The sequence below is a fragment of the Lontra canadensis genome, unplaced genomic scaffold, assembly GCF_010015895.1.
Source record: "Lontra canadensis isolate GAN:19392208 unplaced genomic scaffold, GSC_riverotter_1.0 scaffold180, whole genome shotgun sequence".
NCBI classification, from domain to species: domain Eukaryota; kingdom Metazoa; phylum Chordata; class Mammalia; order Carnivora; family Mustelidae; genus Lontra; species Lontra canadensis.
In genome coordinates this window covers 824,768-843,435 of record NW_022631174.1, presented here as the reverse complement: position 1 = coordinate 843,435, position 18,668 = coordinate 824,768, and the positions used below count along the sequence as shown (strand labels likewise).

Below are 18,668 nucleotides of genomic sequence, written 5' to 3'. Positions count from 1 at the left end.
TCGGGGTAGGAGAAGCGGCGTCAGAGGAAGAACGTCCAGCCGCTAGCCGGAGCCTGAGCCTCCCCTCGAAGGAAGGCTTGGCGGGAAGGGCAGCCGTGCGGGGCTGGGGGAGGTCCGAGAGAGGAGCCTGGAAGGCCTAGGGGTGCTAAGTGCCACTGTGTTCCTTTTGTAGGCCTGCCCAGTCTCCCCCCCCCTCGCGTCCAACGATTGTCAGCTTTCCCGGGACAGGGGGCGACCCTCGCCCCCGCCCCTCCCTGAAGCAGGGTGGGGACCACATAAGCCTCCGTACTGCGAGTCCTCTCCACAAAAAAAGGTGCACTCTCTCAGCCCCGCGGAGGAGCCCTCGGGGGAGGAGGATACAAAAAGGCTAGGGCGGTAGGAAGAGCTGGGGGAGCTGGGGCCGCCTCCGCTGGCTCCCAGGAGGAGCGCCGGCTCCCGCGACCCCCGGGACCCGCCTGCGCGGCCCAAGGTGCGTCCCTAGCCGGAAGCCGAGCCGGCCTTCCGCACTCCCCACCCCACAACACCCCCGCCCCCCCCCCCCGCCCCCCCGCCCCCCCGCCTACTCCGGCTCCCCGGGAGCGCTAGGCGGGCTGGGCGCGGCCGGCGGGCCGGCTTGGTCCGGGGGCTCCTGGGGAGGCGGCTGGCGCGGGCTGCGGCCGCTGGGCCGCGGGGGCCTCCGGGGGTAGAGGAAGAGCGCAGGGTCGGGCATGGGGTCGATGTCGTCCAGGGAGCGGGCCGCGCGGTCCCAGGCGGCCCAGTCCCGGCCCGGGCCCTTGGCTGCGGCCTCGGCGGCGGGCGGGCGGCGAGCCCGCTGCGCGCGCCGGCGGGGCCGGGGCTCCGTGGCGGCGGTGGCGCCGGGGCCCGGGCGCGGAGTCTGCAGTCTCTGGCGCGCCGCGTGCAGCTGGCAGGAGAGGTAGGCGGCCGCCTCGGTGTGCTTCTGCAGCTCGGTGCCCAGCACGGTGGCACGGTGGCTGCGCCGCCGCAGCTCCTCCAGGAAGCGGCGCTCCTCCGCGCGCAGGCTGCAACGCAGCGCGGACACCAGCGCCTCCCGCTGCGCCACCTCCCGCCGCAGCTCGGCGTTGGCGGCGGTCCGCGCGGCCAGCTGCGACTCCAGCGCGCGGCACTTGCTCTCCAGCTCCCGGGACGCCGTCTCTGGGGAGGGAAGACGGAGAGGAGAGGTGATGGTCTCCGCCAGGTCGACCCCGCACAGCTCTCCGACCCAAGTTACAGAGCCCCGTTTCGCCCTCCCTCCCTACTCATGGGCTACCTTTCTCTTCCTCGCGGCCCTTGGACCTATCCTATCCTCTGGCCTGTCTTGATTCATCAGGTTTCAGCTTAAATGCAAAACCCTCCCTGGTCCCTTATGCGCTCCATAAATATTTGTTGAACCCTTACTATATGTATTGTGCTAGGCATAGGGGAAATGGAGGATAATAAAACATTCCTCATGAAGCTTACAGCAAGCATAGTGGGAGAGGTATAGTACATAATCACAAATGAATGTGAGCTTGCATCTGTGACATGTGCCAAGGCCATGACTCACAGGAGACTGTGATCTAATGAGGCTTCTCAACGGAAAAGCCACTTAGGCTAGCAGGAGTTGGAAGAATGAGTTGGAGTTTAGTGAAGAGCTTGAGAGGAGGGTGGTTTGCACAGAGGAGCTGGTGCAAAGGCTCCAGGGTAGGAGAGACATGCAAGAGTGAGGGACTGAAAGACCTGGGACCTGGGAATGTGGGCAGCAAAAGGGAATCAGTGGGCCCTGGGGCTTGTGTTTTGTTTGTTTCTTTCTTTCAAAGACTTTATTTATTTATTTGACAGACAGAGATCACAAATAGGCAGAGAGAGATGGGGAAGCAGGCTTCCTGCTGAGCAGAGAGCCCAATGCGGGGCTTGATCTCAGGACCCTGAAATCATGACTTGAGCGAAGGCAGAGGCTTTAACCCACGGAGCCACACAGGTGACCCTTGCAGTTTCTTTCATAGAGCATTTGTTATGTTTTGTAATTTATGTGTGTTATTTATTGTTAGCCTTTGCCCACTGCACTGAGTTTCAACACTGGATATATGTTAACTACCCAGAGAGCTTTAAAAAATAGTTTCCTGGGCCCTAACAAAGACCGACTGAATCAGGATCTCTGGGATTAGACCTGGGAACTGACACGTCTTCAATGTGCAATGTGCCCGTGTAATTCTAATGTACCCACAGAGTTGAGGATCCCTGTCTCCCCGATCATGAGCTCCATTTCAGCAGGGAACACATCCTGGAATTAACACATGTGAGTATTTGTAGAGGTAGAGATAGCTGGAAGGTGACAAAAGGTAGGCAAAAAGTGACTCCAGAAAGGATAGGAAAATCAGCAAATGGTGGGGGAAAAAGAAAGGGAGGTCAAACCCACTGAGAGACAAGATAGAAACCAGGACACTGGGCAATACTTTGAGCTTAGATGACCCCTGAAACCCTTTCAGAGGAAGGATAGTAGGTGGGGTGAAGGTTGCTGTTGTTATGGAACTGGTGTTTGGGATGTATGCCTCCTTCCTCCAAGTATCAAGACAGGAAGAGGTTGCCTCTGTTTGCCACTTAAAGAAGTGGGAAGAATTCATTCAAGTCTATAAATGTTTATATCTTTATGCATGAATATGCAAAGCAATTTGTACGACTCTCAATGTTTTACGTTAAACTTAAACTTTCAACTTCCTCCATGCCTAAGTCTTGGTCACGTATGTAGCACTTGATCTAATCAGCAGCACATCAGTATGGCTAAATCCTGCTAAATCCCTCCCGGCTAAGAAAGACTATGTGGTGATTCATTTTAAATTAACCATTTACCAAGTCCCTCTCCATGTCTTGCACCTGGAGACAATGGATAACACCCAGTCCCAGTTCTCAGAGATCATATAATTTTGGTGATTAAGATCTCAACAATGGAACCCCTCCCCTTTAAAAAAGTTTTAATTGTAACAAACACCAAATAACATGGAGTTTACCACCTTAACCAATTTTAAGTGTACAGTTCAGTAGTTTTAAGTAAACTCACATTGTTGTGCAACATGTCTTTAGAACTTCTTTGTTCTGCAAAACTGAAACTCTGTGCTCATTGAACACCATCCCCCCTGCCTCCATTTTATGGGTGAAGTAATAATCTGTAAACAAATATTTTAGTGGACTTGCTATGTGGCAAGAAGTCGTGCTTTTGTAAAATGAAGGATTTGCTGATGTGCATGTGTTTCTTTTTTCTCCTCATCTAGATAAAGTTCCTTCAAGTCATGGACTCCACATTGCCATTGTGTCGTATCTCACCATTCAGCATCTTGTAGGGTGTGGACACTGACCATAGAAATCACTTGTGCAAGGATGGGAAAGATGAGAGAGGTAAGTCATATAGAAAGGAGTAAAGTCAACCAGATGGACTTCTTGGGTACCATATCCGTCCTGTGTTCATTTTCCTACTTTGGGTAGAGACGTGTATACAGGGTATGGTGGTACAGGTTGTTCATTGCACAATGTAACCCAGATGAGTAGGCAGATGGGGCTGACATCCAGCACTCTGTTCAGCAAGCTGAGGAATGGCTGCCCCCCATGACTGGACTAGGGACAGAGAAGGCTTGGGTCCTACTAAGTGGTGGGGAAAAGGTGACTGCTGGGCTGTTGTGGCATTTCCCCACCAGTCATCCTTCTCTTACCTTGCTGATGAGACTGGGCCTCTCTCATCTCCAGATCACGAGTCAGTTCTGTGGGGAGGACAGAAAAGAAAAGGTAGTCGTGTGTGTGTGTGTGTGTGTGTGTGTGTGTGTGTGGTATGAGAGAGAAAGAGAGAGAGACCGTGATCAGGGAATCACAACGCAGTGAAAGTGGCAATATTAGCATCCTTAGAAGCCATCTGAACCACCTTCCATACCCATTTTACTGCAGTCCAGTGAGAGGAAGAGATGAATAGAGGTGCAAGGCACAGCCTAAGCCTGATTGGTCTGATTCTAAGCCCAGAGATCTTTCCAGTGCAAGCGCCATGAGCTGCGTTTGGAGGTTAGTTCAATCCTTGGACTGAGGAGCCCGGCTTGCTTTTGGGGGCTGGGGGAGTATTTGCTCCTTGCCAGCGGTGATATACAAGTATCTAACGTGGCAGCCAATCAGAGCCACTCTGGAGCAGTGCAGGGCACAGCCCCTTTAGGGTTTAGTTGGTGGATATGGGAAGGCTGGAGGGTCCTGGGCTGCTTGGGGGCTCTGGAAGGGGACTCAGGGCAGTAGATATTTACCAATAGGGTACATGCGTTTCACTATTTTCACAGCCAGTACTGCTGTGCCTGTGTTATTTTCTGAATATCAGTCAGGCTCCTTTCCAAACCCTGTTTCCGCCATATTCCGCAAGGCAAAGAATGGGGCTTCAAGGAGGATAGCGCCACCTGGTGACGGAAGGCCTACATGGTGCTCGCCTCTGCGCTGCGGGGGAGGGGTCAGCTCGCTAAGGGTGCTGGTGTTGAGAGAGGTTTCTTCGCGGGCGCCAGCAGCCCAGCCACCACCCTTGCACCTCCCTGTCTTCCCAGTCCCCATTCCTTACCGCCCAGAATGCCCCATTCCTCGGCCAGCTGAGTTTGATAATTTTTTCAGCCCCACCCCAACTCCCCCAACTCCCCCGTGGCTCAGCTGGGAAAACGGAGGGAGTCCCGCAGCTGCTGGTGACAGACGGGATCTCCTCTGCAGCAAGTGTGTGTACCTGCAGGGATGCAATCTGGTGCCTAAAGGGAGGAGATGTGGACCTGGGAGTGGGATAAGGTAGCAAATCTCTGGGATCAATGCCCAGCAACACCTACATCGTCTAGCCTTTGGGCCCTCTGCCCCTCCTTACTGGCTCTTCCCTTGGGACGCCAACTGTTGCTAGGAGACCGAGAGCCAGGGTACCTGGGCCTTTTGCTGTGACCTGATTCTGAACCTCCTTCCTGGAGCTCCAGGGAGGACCCTGATGCCTCTATTCTCTAGGGCTCCCTGGAGCCAACTTGGCCCCTCCTGCAAGGCCCCAGAGTAGCCGAGGGGATTTGGTTCTGCCACTATCTCCCAGTGGGCCAGTTATACCCTTAATCAGGGAAGTTGGGGGAGGGGACTGGGCTCTACTCTCCCATCCATCAGATATCCCTGCCCATCTTCTGGCCAGAGTCCACACCTTTAGAAGAGCATGCAGGGAGATCAGATACCCTGTGTGACCTTGGGCCAGTAACGGCACCTCTCTGAGCCTCAGTATTCTCCTGTGAAGTGGGGACAAAATCACCCCTGCTTCTCAAGGGGCTATTGCTAGGATTAATAGAGAAAATAAACAGAGCGCCCAACCCAGGGCTGAGTCAGTGCTGAATATATGGGGCAGTTCTTGTTACCATGCAGGCTGCCCCAGCAGCCAGAATATACCCACCCATATCTTAAACCCTTTTAGTCTGAGTGGCACCTGTTTCTGGCAGGCTCTTTCTGAAACCCTCCCCAGCTAGTTCCTACACTATGTCATCCCCTCTTTCACCCCCCTCCCAGCTTCTGAGTCCCAGTTTATTTTATTTTTATATATATTCTTAAAGATTTTATTTATTTTATTTATTTGTTTATTTGAAAAAAGAGAGAGAGAGGCTTCAAGGTGGGGGAAGGGCTGAGGGAAAGACCATGCGGGGCTTGATCTCAAGACCCTGAGATCATGACCTGAGCCAAAACCAAGTTGGGCGCTCAGCTCAACCAACTGAGCCACCAGGTGCTCCTATATATATTTTTTAAAGTTTATTTTATCTTTTAAAGTAGGTTCCATGCCCAACAAGGGGCTTGAAGTCACATCACTGAGATTAAGAGTCCCATGCTCTACTGACTGAGCCAGCCAGGCAGCCCTCGGAGTCCCTATTTAGTCTCCTTGAAAAAAATCTTTGTTTTGCTCTCTTCCCCTCACTCCTCCACCCCTTGGAAGAAGGGCCTTATTAATGTATTTCAGCCCCAAGAGTGGCTTCTTCAGGCCAGCCCAGAGTTATTTTTATCTCCGTAATCAATAACAAGAGGCTGCAGTCCCATACCCAGCTGGGAAGGGTGGTGGGGCTGTTCTAGCCTCTTACACTTTCTTGGGATCCTGGCCTATGTCCTGAGTGGAAGAACCCAGGTCTTCAGAATTAGGGCAAAGCAAAAAGAAATTAGGGCAAGAGCTGTAGGGTCTTAGGGTATGTTCATTCTGATTTTCCTTTAATGTTGTCACGGCAATGAAAAAATGCATCCGGCAAGGACATCAGGCGGGGGGAGTTGGTGCCGGCCATCCCTGCCCCCTGGGCTGGCCTCTGCTGCCATCCAAGTTTCAAGGGAGATGGCAGGGGGCTTGGCCTAGGAATGTAGCAGCTGCTTCTGTATATGGAACCAGAGGAGGACGTGGTGGTGGAGAGTCAGGACGATCAGCTTCTCCTGCCACAGAGTGAGAACCCAGGCAGGTCACTCAGTTTCCCTCTAGAGAATGGGGAGCCTCGCATGAGCAGGGGTGCAAGGGCAGTAGAAGTCTGAGCGTCTTGGGGAAAAAGTGTGCAGAAAGCTGCAGAGGCATACACAGCTGAGTCTGGAGCTCTGGGTTCTAATCTTGGCTCTGTCACTAGCATATTGTGTGGCGCTCTCTCTTGCTCTCTCTCTTAGGTAAACAAATAGTTTACCTATTTGTATAATGAAGACGTTGGGCTGTTCCAGCTGACACATTCCACAGACTCTAAAGCCTGTACTTGGAGACTCAGCCTGGGTGAGCATTTTGGCTAGAGCCCAGCCTCTGAGAGGGCAGGTGGCTGAAGCCTGAGGTCCAAGAGCAGAGTTCAGGCCTAGGTTTTGGCTTCATTCTTGGTATCTCCTTCTGTTCTTGTTCACAAATCCAGTTGGTTGCCAAGTCCTTCCCTTCACCCAATCTCCACCCTGATCTTCCCCTTCCTACCCTTTCCATCTCTCCCCAGACCATTTCATCGGCCCCACCACGAGTCTCCCTGCCTCCCTCCCAATTCATCTTCCGTACAACTGGCAAGTTTCACGTTTCGCAATGCAGCATGATGCCCCTCAGAAACCTTCCGTGGCTCCTTACTCCCCAGGAGAACAGGCCAAACTTCTTAGCTGTCCTGATATTTGTTAGGGTCTTCCATGATCTCCCCGCCACCCCTCCTCCCTCCCCTCCCCTCACCCTTCTCTCCCTCCCATCCTCCCCCTATCCCCTCACCTGAACAGCGTTTCTGCAGCCTCAGGATTTCCAGGTGCAGGTCTCGCAGCAGAGCCATCTGCTCCTTTTTCAGGAAGCTGATGTGGCGTTGTACACTCTGGATCTGATGCTCCAGGGAGACGGTATCCATGGCAACCCAGGCCTGGGCCCCACCTGGGTGGAAGAAGATAAGGTAAACCCCCATCCTGTGGGCCTGTCTGCCCTGCCCACCCTCAGATCCCTCTGAGCCTCCTGCTGTTTGGGCTCCCATTGCCACCAGGTAGATGGTTCTATGGCTGTACTCATTTCCCCTGTGTTTACTCACCCAAGTGTCACCTGTGTGTTGTCGGGGAAGTATTTATTCCCATTTAACAGATGAAGAACTAGAGGCCTGGAGGGAAAAGGCTGCACTCCCCTGCCTGCCTGTAACTTTAGCCTTTCTGCCTCTCAGAGAGGAACATGAATGGAGCTGCCAAGTCAGGGAAGGGAGACAGAGATAGGCTGTAGCTTGCTTCTTACCCAGCTTTGGGCAAAGCCCTCTCCCTTTCTGGGCTCTTGGTTTTCTCATGGCTAAACTGGAGGAGCTGGGGAATGGAAAAATGCATCTCACCAGTATCCCACCAGTAAGCATTAAGCAAGGGTGCCCACCAGCCGGCAGACCAGAATGATGGTTAGAGCACATCCTATCCCAATTCAACTCCATTTCTCTGACTTAACCTTAATCCGGGACTCTGGGCCCCTCTAGGTCGCAGAGGAGGAAGATCTGATGAGTATTTTACGAACACCAACTCTGTGGGCTGAAGGCAGGTGGCAGAATCCCTTTTTATTTGTTTATTTTTTTTAAAAGATTTTATTTGTTTATGTGACAGAGATCACAAGTAGGCAGAGAGTCAGGCAGTGAGAGAGGAAGAAGCAGGTTCCCTGCTGAGCAGAGACCCCCCCCCCCCCGATGCGGGGCTCGATCCTAGGACCCTGGGATCATGACCTGAGCCGAAGGCAGAGCCTTTAACCCACTGAGCTACCCAGGCACCCCCAGAATCCCTTTTTAAAAGAGGAATGGCTGGCTCAGTCAGTGGATCGTGCGACTCTTGATCTCGGGGTTGTGAGTTCAAGCCCTGCTGGGTGTGGAGATTACTTAAAAATAACATCTTTAAAAAAAAAAAAAAAAAGAAGAGTGGGAGACGTTGATAAGGAGACCCATGCCAGTGATTCCATGGTGAACACATAAGACTGTGAAGGGAGGGGAGTTCTGCACCCCTGAGCCTTAACCATGCCCTGGCTTTGCAGCCCTCCCCCTTTTGACTCCATCCCTTTCCCAGGAAGTCCCTCTTGTGATGATCACCATCCTGGAGAAGCATAAGCAGAGGGCAAAAACAGGAGGCAGATTTCTTGCCTTTTCTGCCAGGGATTCCCTAAGCTTTTTTTTGTTTGTTTGTTTTGTTTTGTTGTAAGTTTTTAAATTTATTTGAGAGAGAGAGAGAGAGAGACAGCGCGCATGCAAGTGGGGGGAGGGGCAGAGGGAGAGAATCTTCATGCAGACTCTCCACCGAGTGCAGAGCCCAACACAGGGTTCCATCTCAAGACCGCAAGCCCATGACCTGAGCCCAAACCAGGAGTCCAACGCTCAACCGATTGACCCATCCAGGCACCCCACTCCCTAAACTTCTGAAGGAGCTGTTTCTACCTGCCCCAGAAATTCCCTGGGCCTTGGAGAGAGAGGCCAGTTGATGGACCACTCTTTCCAGCAAATGGTTCCCTCCAGACTGACTTTGATATAAGTCCCTGAAAATCCAGATTTTCATTTGTAGGGTTGCATCAAGCAGGTGCACCTGAGAAACTCACATTGGTCTCTTGGGATCCCCTTCCTTTACTCCCTTAACCTAACAAAAGAGGCCTTTCATTTCAGCAGAGGGTGGCCCTCTGGCCTGTGGCAACCACTGACTACATTTACATTACTACATCTGCTATGTTTAAGAACGTTATACACATTACCTTGCTTCTGCTAACTGTCTTTAGTAGATGTTACCACCCCCATTTCACAAATAAAGAAACTGAGGCTTGGGGCACCTGGGTGGCTCAGTCATTAAGCATCTGCCTTCGGCTCAGGTCATGATCACAGGGTCCTGGGATTGAGCCCGGCATCGGGCTCCCTGCTCGGGAGGCAGCCGGCTTCTCCCTCTCCCACTCCCCCTGCTTGTGTTCCCTCTCTTGCTGTATCTGTCTCTGTCAAATAAATAAATAAAATCTTTAAAAAAAATTTTAAAAGTTAAAAAAAAAAAAAAAAGAAAAGAAAAAAAGGCTCAGAGCTGAAGTGATTTGTGCCAGTTCATGTGATCCGTAAGTGGTGGCAGACCCAATTCTCTTACTGGGTCTTTTGAATCCAACGTAGGTTCCCAATACTCACTCTGAGAACAGTCCTGGGTTTGAATCCTGAGTCTTTCAGTTACCTGCTGTGTGACTTGGGGCAAGAAAGTTAACTTCTCTCCATCCTTTTTCCCTTCCTGGTAAAATGGGGCTAATGGTAACAGTCTTAGGATAGTTGTGAGAACTAAATGAGATTAAAAGGTGCAGAGCACTTCTTCTCTGTCTAGTGTGTGGGTAGGTTATTCCTTGTCTTGATTTGCTCCTTTATTCATTCATACATTCAGTAATCTACTTGTTGCCAGCTATGGGGGTATGGGAGACACACTGATGAACAGAACAAAATCCTTGCTCTCGTGGAGCTCACAGGATGAAAAGGACCAAACAAACAAATAAATAAATGCATCAAATAAAAAATAATATCGGTAAGTATACAATTATAATCTGTGAAGAGCACCCTAAAAGAAACATAAAGGGTAACGTGGAAGAATATAAAGCGGGACCTAGTTTAGATTTGGGGCCAGAGAGGTCTCTTAAAGAAAGTGATTTTAAGCCAAAACCTTGTGGCAGGCAGAATTCTAAGCTGGTCCCCAATTCCCAGCCCCTGGTGGATATGCCCTCCTGAGTCTTCCCCTTTGAGTGTGGGCAGGATTTTGAATATGATGGCTTTTTTCTCCTGTGATTAGAAAGGATTTTTCAATGTAATAAAGGTTTCTAATCAACTGACTCAGAGTTAATCGAAAGGGAGATTATTCTGGGGGGCAGTTCATAGGGTCTGTACTGAAGGAGTACCACATGCTGTGTGGCAGCCCAGGGAGGAAACCACAAGGCAAAGACCTGAGAGAGGCTGCTGGTAGCTGAGGATGGTTCCTGGCAGACAGCAAGCAGCGAGGACTGCAGTTTGATAGCTGTAAGGAAGTCAGTTCTATGAACTACCTAAGGAATCTTGGGAGTAGGTCTTTTCCCTAGTTGAGCTTTCAAATGAGAATGCAGCCCATCTTTTTTTTTTTTTTTTAAGATTTTATTTATTTAACAGAGAGAGAGAGATCACAAGTAGGCAGAGAGGCAGGCAGAGAGAGAAGGGGAAGCAGGCTTCCCACTGAGCAGAGAGCCCGATGCGGGGCTTGATCCCAGGACCCTGAGATCATGACCTGAGCTGAAGACAGAGGCCCAGCCCACTGAGCCACCCAGGCGCCCCAGAATGCAGCCCATCTTAATTTCAACCGTTTGAGGCCTTGAGCAGAGGACCTAGCTAAAATATGCCAGACCCCAGATCCTTGGAAACTGACTTAACACAGGTATGCTGTTTTAAGTCACTTAGTTTGTGGAAATTTGTTATGCAGCAATAGAAAACTAATAAAGACTTGAAGGAAGGGAAGGTGTTAGAAGCAGAATAAAGGGAAGGACATTCCAAGCAGGGAACAGCATTTGTGAAAGTCCTGAGGTAGGCTAATAATGATAGCTTACATTTATTCAGTGCTTACTATGTGCCAAGCCTTGTGCTAAGTGCTTCACATGATCTTTTTTTTAAATTTTTTAAATAAAATTATTAATTAATTTGTTTATTTGACAGAGAGAGAGAGAGAGAGATCACAAGGAGGCGGAGAGGCAGGCAGAGAGAGTTGGTGGGGAGCAGGCTCCTCACTGAGCAGAGAGCCTGATGTGGGGCTCGATCCCAGGACCCCGAGATCATGACCTGAGCTGAAGGCAGAGGCTTAACCCACTGAACCACCCAGGCATCCCTCACATGATCTTTTTGGGGGAACAGAGACATTGTCACTGCTGGTGAGGATTGAAGTGTAACGTGTCGGGGATGGTTGCAGGAAGTGAGGTTGGCAAGAGAAGGATTGCAGAGTCTTGTAAATCATGCGAAGAATTTTGCATGAATACTAAGTGAATTGGTAAGTTGTTAAAGGATTTTAAGCAGAGGACAGACATGATATGATTTGCATTCTTAAAAGATCACGCTGGCTGGCTGCTCTAGGGAGGGCAGATTAGAGGGGACAGAGTGGATGTGGGAGGTGAGCTGGGAGAATGGTGCAGTGGTCAAGCTGAGAGAGGATGAAGGCCTGGACCAGATGAGGGAGGTGAAGACAGACGTTTCAGGTGTATTTGGGGGGTCAAATGGTCAGTATGTGGGAACAGAATGGATTAAGTCATGATGACGGGGTAGGTGAATGTTCAGGATGTCTCCCAGTATTCTGGTTTGGGCAACTCAAGTATGAAGGCACATTTTCTGGCTCTTTCTACACTTCTTGGTCTTTGACATTAGACCTCTTTCACAATGGACCTCTTCTCTATAATCACTCCCTAGGTGATTTTGTCCAATTCTATGGCTGTAAATACTATTTATATGTTGACCCCCACACTATCTCCCGTGCACTCTAGACTGACTATGTAACACCTCCATTTGGATGTCTAACGGGTCCCTCAAACTTACAAGTTCCAGTGCTGAGCTCTTCATCCTACAAACCTTGCCTACTCTTCACCATCTTAATAAATGGCACTGGTTTTTGCCCATTCACTCGGTGGCTCAGGCCAAGAACTTAAGAGTTATCTTTGATTCCTCTCTTTCTTCATATTCCAGACAATCCATCTGCAAATCCACTTGTCTCTACCTTTGAAAACGTGTATGCTTAATCGAATCAGTTCTCACCATTTCCATTGCTGTCACCCCAGTCCCATCTATGGCCATCGCTCTGATGTACCCTGTAGTAGCCTACTGATGGGCTTCTCCCTTCCACTCCTTGTTTGCTATGTAGTAGGTGGCGTTCCTTTAGCAAATCTGATCGTGTCTCCCTCCAACCTTCCCATCATACTTACTACCTAATCCAAATTTCTTATCAGATCCTATACAATTGCCCCTGGCTCTGTTTGCCCTTATCTACTACTGTTCTCCCACTGCTGGTCCCCCCCCCCAGCTACTCGGGCCTCCTTACTATTTCCCGAACATGCCAAATACATTCTTGCCTCAGGAACTTTGTCTGTGCTGTCCCCTCTCCCAGGAATATCCTTCACCAGATACCCTCATGGCCCACTCCTCCCCTTCATTCAAGATTCTGCTCAAATGTCATTTCCTTAGGGCCCTTCTCTGATTACCTGATTTAAAATAGAGCCCTCTGTCACTCTCCATTCCCTTAATCTGCATTGTTTTTCTTCCATGAACTTATCACCACATGAATATATTACATTTTGTTTCTTGTCTGTTTCCTCTGCCAGATTGTTGGCAACACAAGATGAAGGACTGTGTTTTTGTTTCCTCCTGTTCCCTAGTGCCCTAGCACAATCTCTGGCAAATAAAATATACTCAGTAAATATGCAGGGAATGCACGAGTGCGTGAGTTTGTGGAGCTGGGGCAGACTGAAGGAGGAAGAGATTTACAGAGAAGGGACGATCAAGCTTAAGACATGTTAGATTCTGGGGCGCCTGGGTGGCTCCGTGGGTTAAAGCCTCTGCCTTTGGCTCAGGTGATGATCTCAGGGTTCTGGGGTCGAGCCCCACATCAGGGCCTCTGTTCAGCAGGGAGCCTGCTTCCCCCTCCCCCTCTGCCTGCCTCTCTGCCTACTTGTGATCTCTGTCTGTCAAATAAATAAATAAAATCTTTAAAAAACAACAACAAAATATATTAGATTCTACATGCTCAAGAGACCTGAACAAGGAAACATAGATGCCAAGTACGCAGTCGAATATCCTGGTGTGTAACTCAGGAGAAGCAGATGAGCTGTGTCTGTGCTATTGCATAACCATGTTGGGATGTGTGTGCCTGTGTGTCTGCACATACCCGAGACTGGGTGTGCCTTGAGGAGTGCACGTATGTGTATACGCTTGTTGGGGGGGTCCTGCTTCTCTTGCATCTGTGTCTGTTCTGTGTGCCTCTGGAGGATGAAGGATGTGAGCTTCTGCTTAAGAGGAAGAGAGAAAATGTCTGTTCCCAACCTCTGAAATGCAAGTATTTCTGAAGAGTAAGAGCCCTTTCCACACAGCCCTGGAGACTGGACCCTGGCCACTGTGAGGGGCTGAGCCAACCAGCTGTTTCTGAGCCTTCCCAGAAGGACTTGAGGGTTTGCTTCCAACTAGGCAGGCTGCTCTTCTCAGGGCAGAAATTTGGGTCACAGAAGATCTTGGCAGATATTCTGTCTTACACATGATTGTTTAGTTTGTTTGAGGGAGGGTGGGAAATGGGTTGGGGAACGGGAACTACAACACAGCCCTCTCACATGTGGCTGTCACACACACTTCAGAAGGCCCAAGCCAGGAAAATGTCATAGAAATGTCAGACATTCCCATAAAAATGCAGTCTTGGAACCCTCTGGCTTGAGAAGGAGCTTGTGCCTGAGGACTTGGTCCAGACTGGTGACAGTGGCAGAAAGGTTAGGGTTACCAGCTTTCTCTTCAGCCCACATCCAGCCCAAGATGCCTGATCTCATGGGTTAAAGTGAGAAGGGTCCCTTGCCTTTGTCCACCGTCCTGACCACCTCAGAGTCTATATTGTTTCTGCTGCCTACGTTCTCCTGGTACTCCTAGGTTCTTCTTTGTTTTAATTTTCTAGCTTGATGAAAAATGTTTATTAAAAATTGTTTATTTAGAAATTAAAAAAGGACCTGTAATACAGAGTTATGTGTGGAGTTATAGAGTTAATTCCAAGTACTTTGGACACGCCTCTCATCTCTCTGAAACTTACACAATTCTGATTCTAAGGCCTGAGCTTCTGGTTTCTGAAAACAATCTCACCCCCCTGCTTGTCTTTTTGGAGCTTGTGAGTAACTATTTTCTTTTTTTTTTTTTTTTTTAAAGATTTTATTTATTTATTTGACAGATAAAGATCACAAGAAGGCAGAGAGGCAGGCAGAGAGAGAGAAGAGGAAGCAGGTCCCCCGCCGAGCAGGGAGCCTTATGTGGGGCTCTATCTCAGGACTGTGGGATCATGACCTGAGCCGAAGGCAGAGGCTTTAACCCACTGAGCCACTCAGGTGCCCCTGAGTAAATATTTTTCTAACCACTTTTCTTCCAGCCATCTGACTCCAACTGACATGGCAAGGAGGAAATTGTAGTTCTTTCCCCTTTCCACTTCTTATAGTTCTTTGGGTTGGAAGAACCATGAAAAGAGAAGAATCATAACACTCAGGGCTCAAAGGAGTCTTTGAGATCACCCTAATGTGATCTCAAATCACACAGTGGTTTGCAAATCTTGCTCTGTAGAGCCTAGAGTTCTGCAGAGGGGTCTCAGAAGTTGCCAAAAATGGTTGGGGGTGCAAGGCAGGGCTAGAGGCTTTGCTCTTTTTACCCCTCTTTATTTTGATGGGCTTGTACATACAAATTCATTGGAGAGAAGCCTTCTGCTAATCAAAGGTTTGAAAAACACTTTTACAGTCCAGTCTTTCTTTGGGTGGCTAACTACTCCCCTCCCTTGATCTGCTCAATGTCCCCTGGCCTCTGCTGCCGCATCTCACCCTCAGGCAGACAAAGTGGCTGGGGAGGAACCTGAACTGAAGACTCTTGCTTTCTGCTTGTGTGGAGTTTGCACTTTCTGCCGCCCCTCACCCCCTGACTGCTTCTCTTGTCCCAGTTTCAATGTCACCCTTAGTGTTTCTTTTCTCTTTGGGACTGAAAGTATTTATTGAGTCAACAAATATCCTTGTAGTGTTCTGAACATTCAATATCCACATTTTGTTAAAAATTTTTTAAGTACGCCTTCTTGGTTCAGGGAGAATGTTAAACTCATTTTTATAGTCAGGGCAGGTATATTAGGACAGGCATGGCAATAAATGTATAAATGAATTGTGTTCTTTATTTTTCTTAGTCCTTATTTCTCTTTACTACCTGACTTTGAGGCCTGGGGTCGAGGGAGAACAGAGACTCAAAAAGTCTTTCTCAGATATGGAGGCACAGGTAATAATACTTATAATAATCATCAATGCATAGGTAATAATACTTGTAGAACAATAATAAATGGCTGGCACTGTTCTTAGCATTTTATGTACATTAACTCATTTCTCTTTATAACGACCCTGCACGAAGCTTCTATTAGCATGTCCCCTCTGCAGATGAGGAAAGAGGCTCAAACAGGTTAAGTACCTTGCTCAATATACACAGCTGTAGTGGCTGGCAACTAGGAACTCCCCATTGGGTTCCCACCCTGCATTAAGGCCCTTCAAATCCAAGCACAGTCCACATTTGCAGTCTGATCTCCTCCTTTTAGGGATTCTACCTTTTACTGCTCTCACAACAAACTCTTCTCATAAACATGGATGGACATCCCACCACTCTATCTCTGCCTCCTGAAACCTGCCCCATCCTTCAAGGCACTTCTCAAAAGCTACTTTTCTTACTGAGTTTTCCCCCTGACCCTCACCAAGCTGGGATGACTCTTCCATCTCTGTTTGCCAAGCACCATTATGCCATGTATCACATTTCTACACCCGTGCTCCCCACGGTGTGTGCCTCCCTGGCTTCTGCTCCAAGCCATAAGCTACCGGAGGTCAATACCTTGTCTCTGGGAATCCTTTGTATGGAATATGTGTACAACAAATGTTGGTGAAACTGGGAGAAAGAGTTGAGTATTATTGGGAGTCACTAGGGCAAGTAAGTGTATGTATTAGAAAGTAATCCCCATCCCCCCCCCAAATCCTTGGTTTCCTGGGGACTTGTCTTGGGAACAAGAAGTCAGCCTTTGACAGATGTCTGGACTCTGCAAGGTGGGCTTACCTGGCCAGTGGTGGAGTTACCTTCTCCAAGGGTCTTGTGGTCCTCTCCACGCCAGAACCCCTCCTCCCCTGTTACCCCTAGGCTATGACTTCCCCCCCCCCTCCACTGAAGATCTCAGGACCCCCAACCTCAGCAAAGCTGAGGATCCAGGGACATGGGAGTGGCCTGTATGAGGAAACTGGAGCGTCCATCCTCTTCAGTCTGGTGTTCTGCCTGATTATACCTCCAATATGACTCCCAGAGGAGGCAGAGGGGGAGATGGAGACTAAGGAGGACGGGGAAGAGGGGTACCAGGGAGAACAGGGAAAGGAAAACAGATGTGTGTGATGGGAGGTGGCAGGAGGTGGCGGTGGCTCGACCTCAAGCCGCTCTGGACTCTTCGCCAGGGCCGGTAAGGACCGGAGTCTGGGCGGCGGAGGACAACTTCTGCCAGCAGCCCGCGGGTCCTGTCCGCCTCCCGCGCGCTGCGGTGCCCAGCCCAGCGCCAGCCCTCCCAGGGGAGCTGGAGCTCGGGCCCTGCTGCTCCCCGTCCGGGGCCACCCCGCCGTCCACCCCCCACGCCCACCGACCTCCTCACCTTCGGGACCTGAGGGAGCGACAGGCCAGCGGGGCCCTGGGACCGGGCCAGGCTGGGTGGGGGGGAGGCGCTCTTCTTCCCCTCGCTAGCTGCGCCCCGGGTTCCGCAGCACCCGCCCGGGCTGCGACGCCATCAGCTGCTGCGAGGCTGCGGGGTTGTCGGGCCGGGGCTCCGGGGGGTTCCGGGGCGCCAAGGGGGGTCCGGGGCGGGCTCCAGGCGTAAACACCCAGCAACGTGACCGGAACTGGCGAACAAGCCGTAGGGGGAGCGAGGGGGGGGCGGGAGAGATAAGGGGGGAGGGGAGGGACCTGGTACTGGCGGGGAGGGGCCGTGGGCGGGGCGGGGGGAAGGGAGGCTGGCGGCGCGCAGTCGGGGGAGGGGGAAACCCAGGAGCTCCGGGAACCAGGCCTGAGGACCCCGGCGGGCAGAACTCGGAAAGCTGGCTTTGGCTGGGAGCTGAAGGGAAACCCGGGGAACCTGCCGGACGCTTGGCGAGCAAGGGCGCGGCGGGCGGATCAGCACCGCGGACAGCGCTCAGGCGGTAGGCCGCGATCCGCTCCGCCCCTCTGCCCACCGACTGGCGTAGGAATCAGAGAGCAGTTCTCCACTGGCCCAGGGAAGTGTTGGGGCGAGCTGACCAGGGGTTAGGAAACCTATTCTGTGCCTCTTGGCAGTGAAGCCACTCCAGACCTCTCACTAGCTGTGTGACCTTGGGTGAGTCGCATCACCTCTCTGGGTCACAGTTGATAAGGCATTATCTTTCCTGTGAGGGTCCAAAGAACCAAGAGAAGATCCTTTATAAACTCTGAAGTCCAGAACATTGGTTTTGATACGTTTCACTGTACATGGGAGACTTCTGGACTTAGGCTACTTGGCTTCTAATTCTGGCTCTACAAATACCTTTCTCTTCCCTGGACCTTAGTCTCCTGATCTGTAAAATAGGATAATGATGATCTATGCAGCCTGTAAGTCTTTGAGTTGTTGTGAGGATGAAATAAATTCATATCTGTAAAGTGCTTAAAACAGTGCTGCATGCTCTTTAGGCATTCATTTTCATGATGTCAAGGGACCGGGTCGCGTTGTGTGAGTGGCAGGTAGCCCAGCTCTAGGTAAGTCATTTCTATCCCTACCTTTAGGAGCCAGAGGAAGGGTCTGAGGGAATTCAGATTAAAGGGCTGATCTGACTTTTCCCACACCACTGCCAACCGAACAGTTCATGCCCTACCCTTTTGGGCCAAATGTCCAGAGAAGTCCTCCATCTTTGTCTCCAGAACTGGAAGACTCTGGCATGTGGGCTTTGGAGAGGACCAAATTCATTTGCCTCGAGGGCACCCTGTCTTCTCTCTATGGATCCCTTTCCTCCCTGCCCTCCCCATTCAACTTTTAAGCCTTAACTGGACTTGGATGTCAATAAAGGCTTTAGGGGTTCTGGGTGGCTCAGTCGTTAAGTGTCTGCCTTCGGCTCAGGTCATGATCCCAGGATCCTGGGATCGAACCCCATGTCAGGTTCCCTGCTCAGCAGGAAGCCTGCTTCTCCCTTTCTCACTTCCCCTGCTTGTGTTCCCTCTCTTGCTGTCTCTTTCTATCTGTCAAAACAATAAATAAAATCTTAAAAAGAAAGAAAGAAAGAAAGAAAGAAAGAAAGAAGGGCTTTAGCTGCTTCTAGAAGATTATAACCCTCAAAAAGTTGAAGAAATGACTCTCTGTTAGGTCTCTTGACAAGTGGGGTTCCTATTTTGTTCAAAGGCATTTCAAAGTCCACTCTGTAGGAACTCTAAATTCTAGCTGTGTTTTGGGGGGGGGCCCAATCCTCAGTAAAATGGGAGAAGTAACATCTACTCTGCCAATAGGTTCAT

General features: G+C 50.4%; 2 protein-coding genes across 3 annotated transcripts in view; one reads left to right on the top strand and one right to left on the bottom strand.

The window, feature by feature from the left end:
* Positions 1-559: 559 nt before the first annotated feature.
* On the bottom strand, positions 560-17,079 carry CCDC92B (coiled-coil domain containing 92B). Its single transcript, XM_032846749.1, has 4 exons — positions 16,813-17,079; positions 7,190-7,342; positions 3,681-3,728; positions 560-1,152 (listed from the first exon to the last, which is right to left on the bottom strand). The coding sequence occupies exons 2-4, from the start codon at positions 7,317-7,319 to the stop codon at positions 560-562; spliced, it is 771 nt and encodes a 256-aa protein (XP_032702640.1). The 5' UTR covers positions 7,320-7,342; positions 16,813-17,079.
* RAP1GAP2 (RAP1 GTPase activating protein 2) overlaps positions 16,547-18,668 on the top strand; it is a 227,838-nt gene continuing 225,716 nt past the window's right edge. For both annotated transcript variants that reach the window (XM_032846746.1, XM_032846741.1), the window contains exon 1: positions 16,547-16,626. In XM_032846746.1, the coding sequence (XP_032702637.1) occupies positions 16,553-16,626 (74 nt within the window). In that variant the 5' untranslated portion in view covers positions 16,547-16,552. The remainder of the gene's footprint in view (positions 16,627-18,668) is intronic.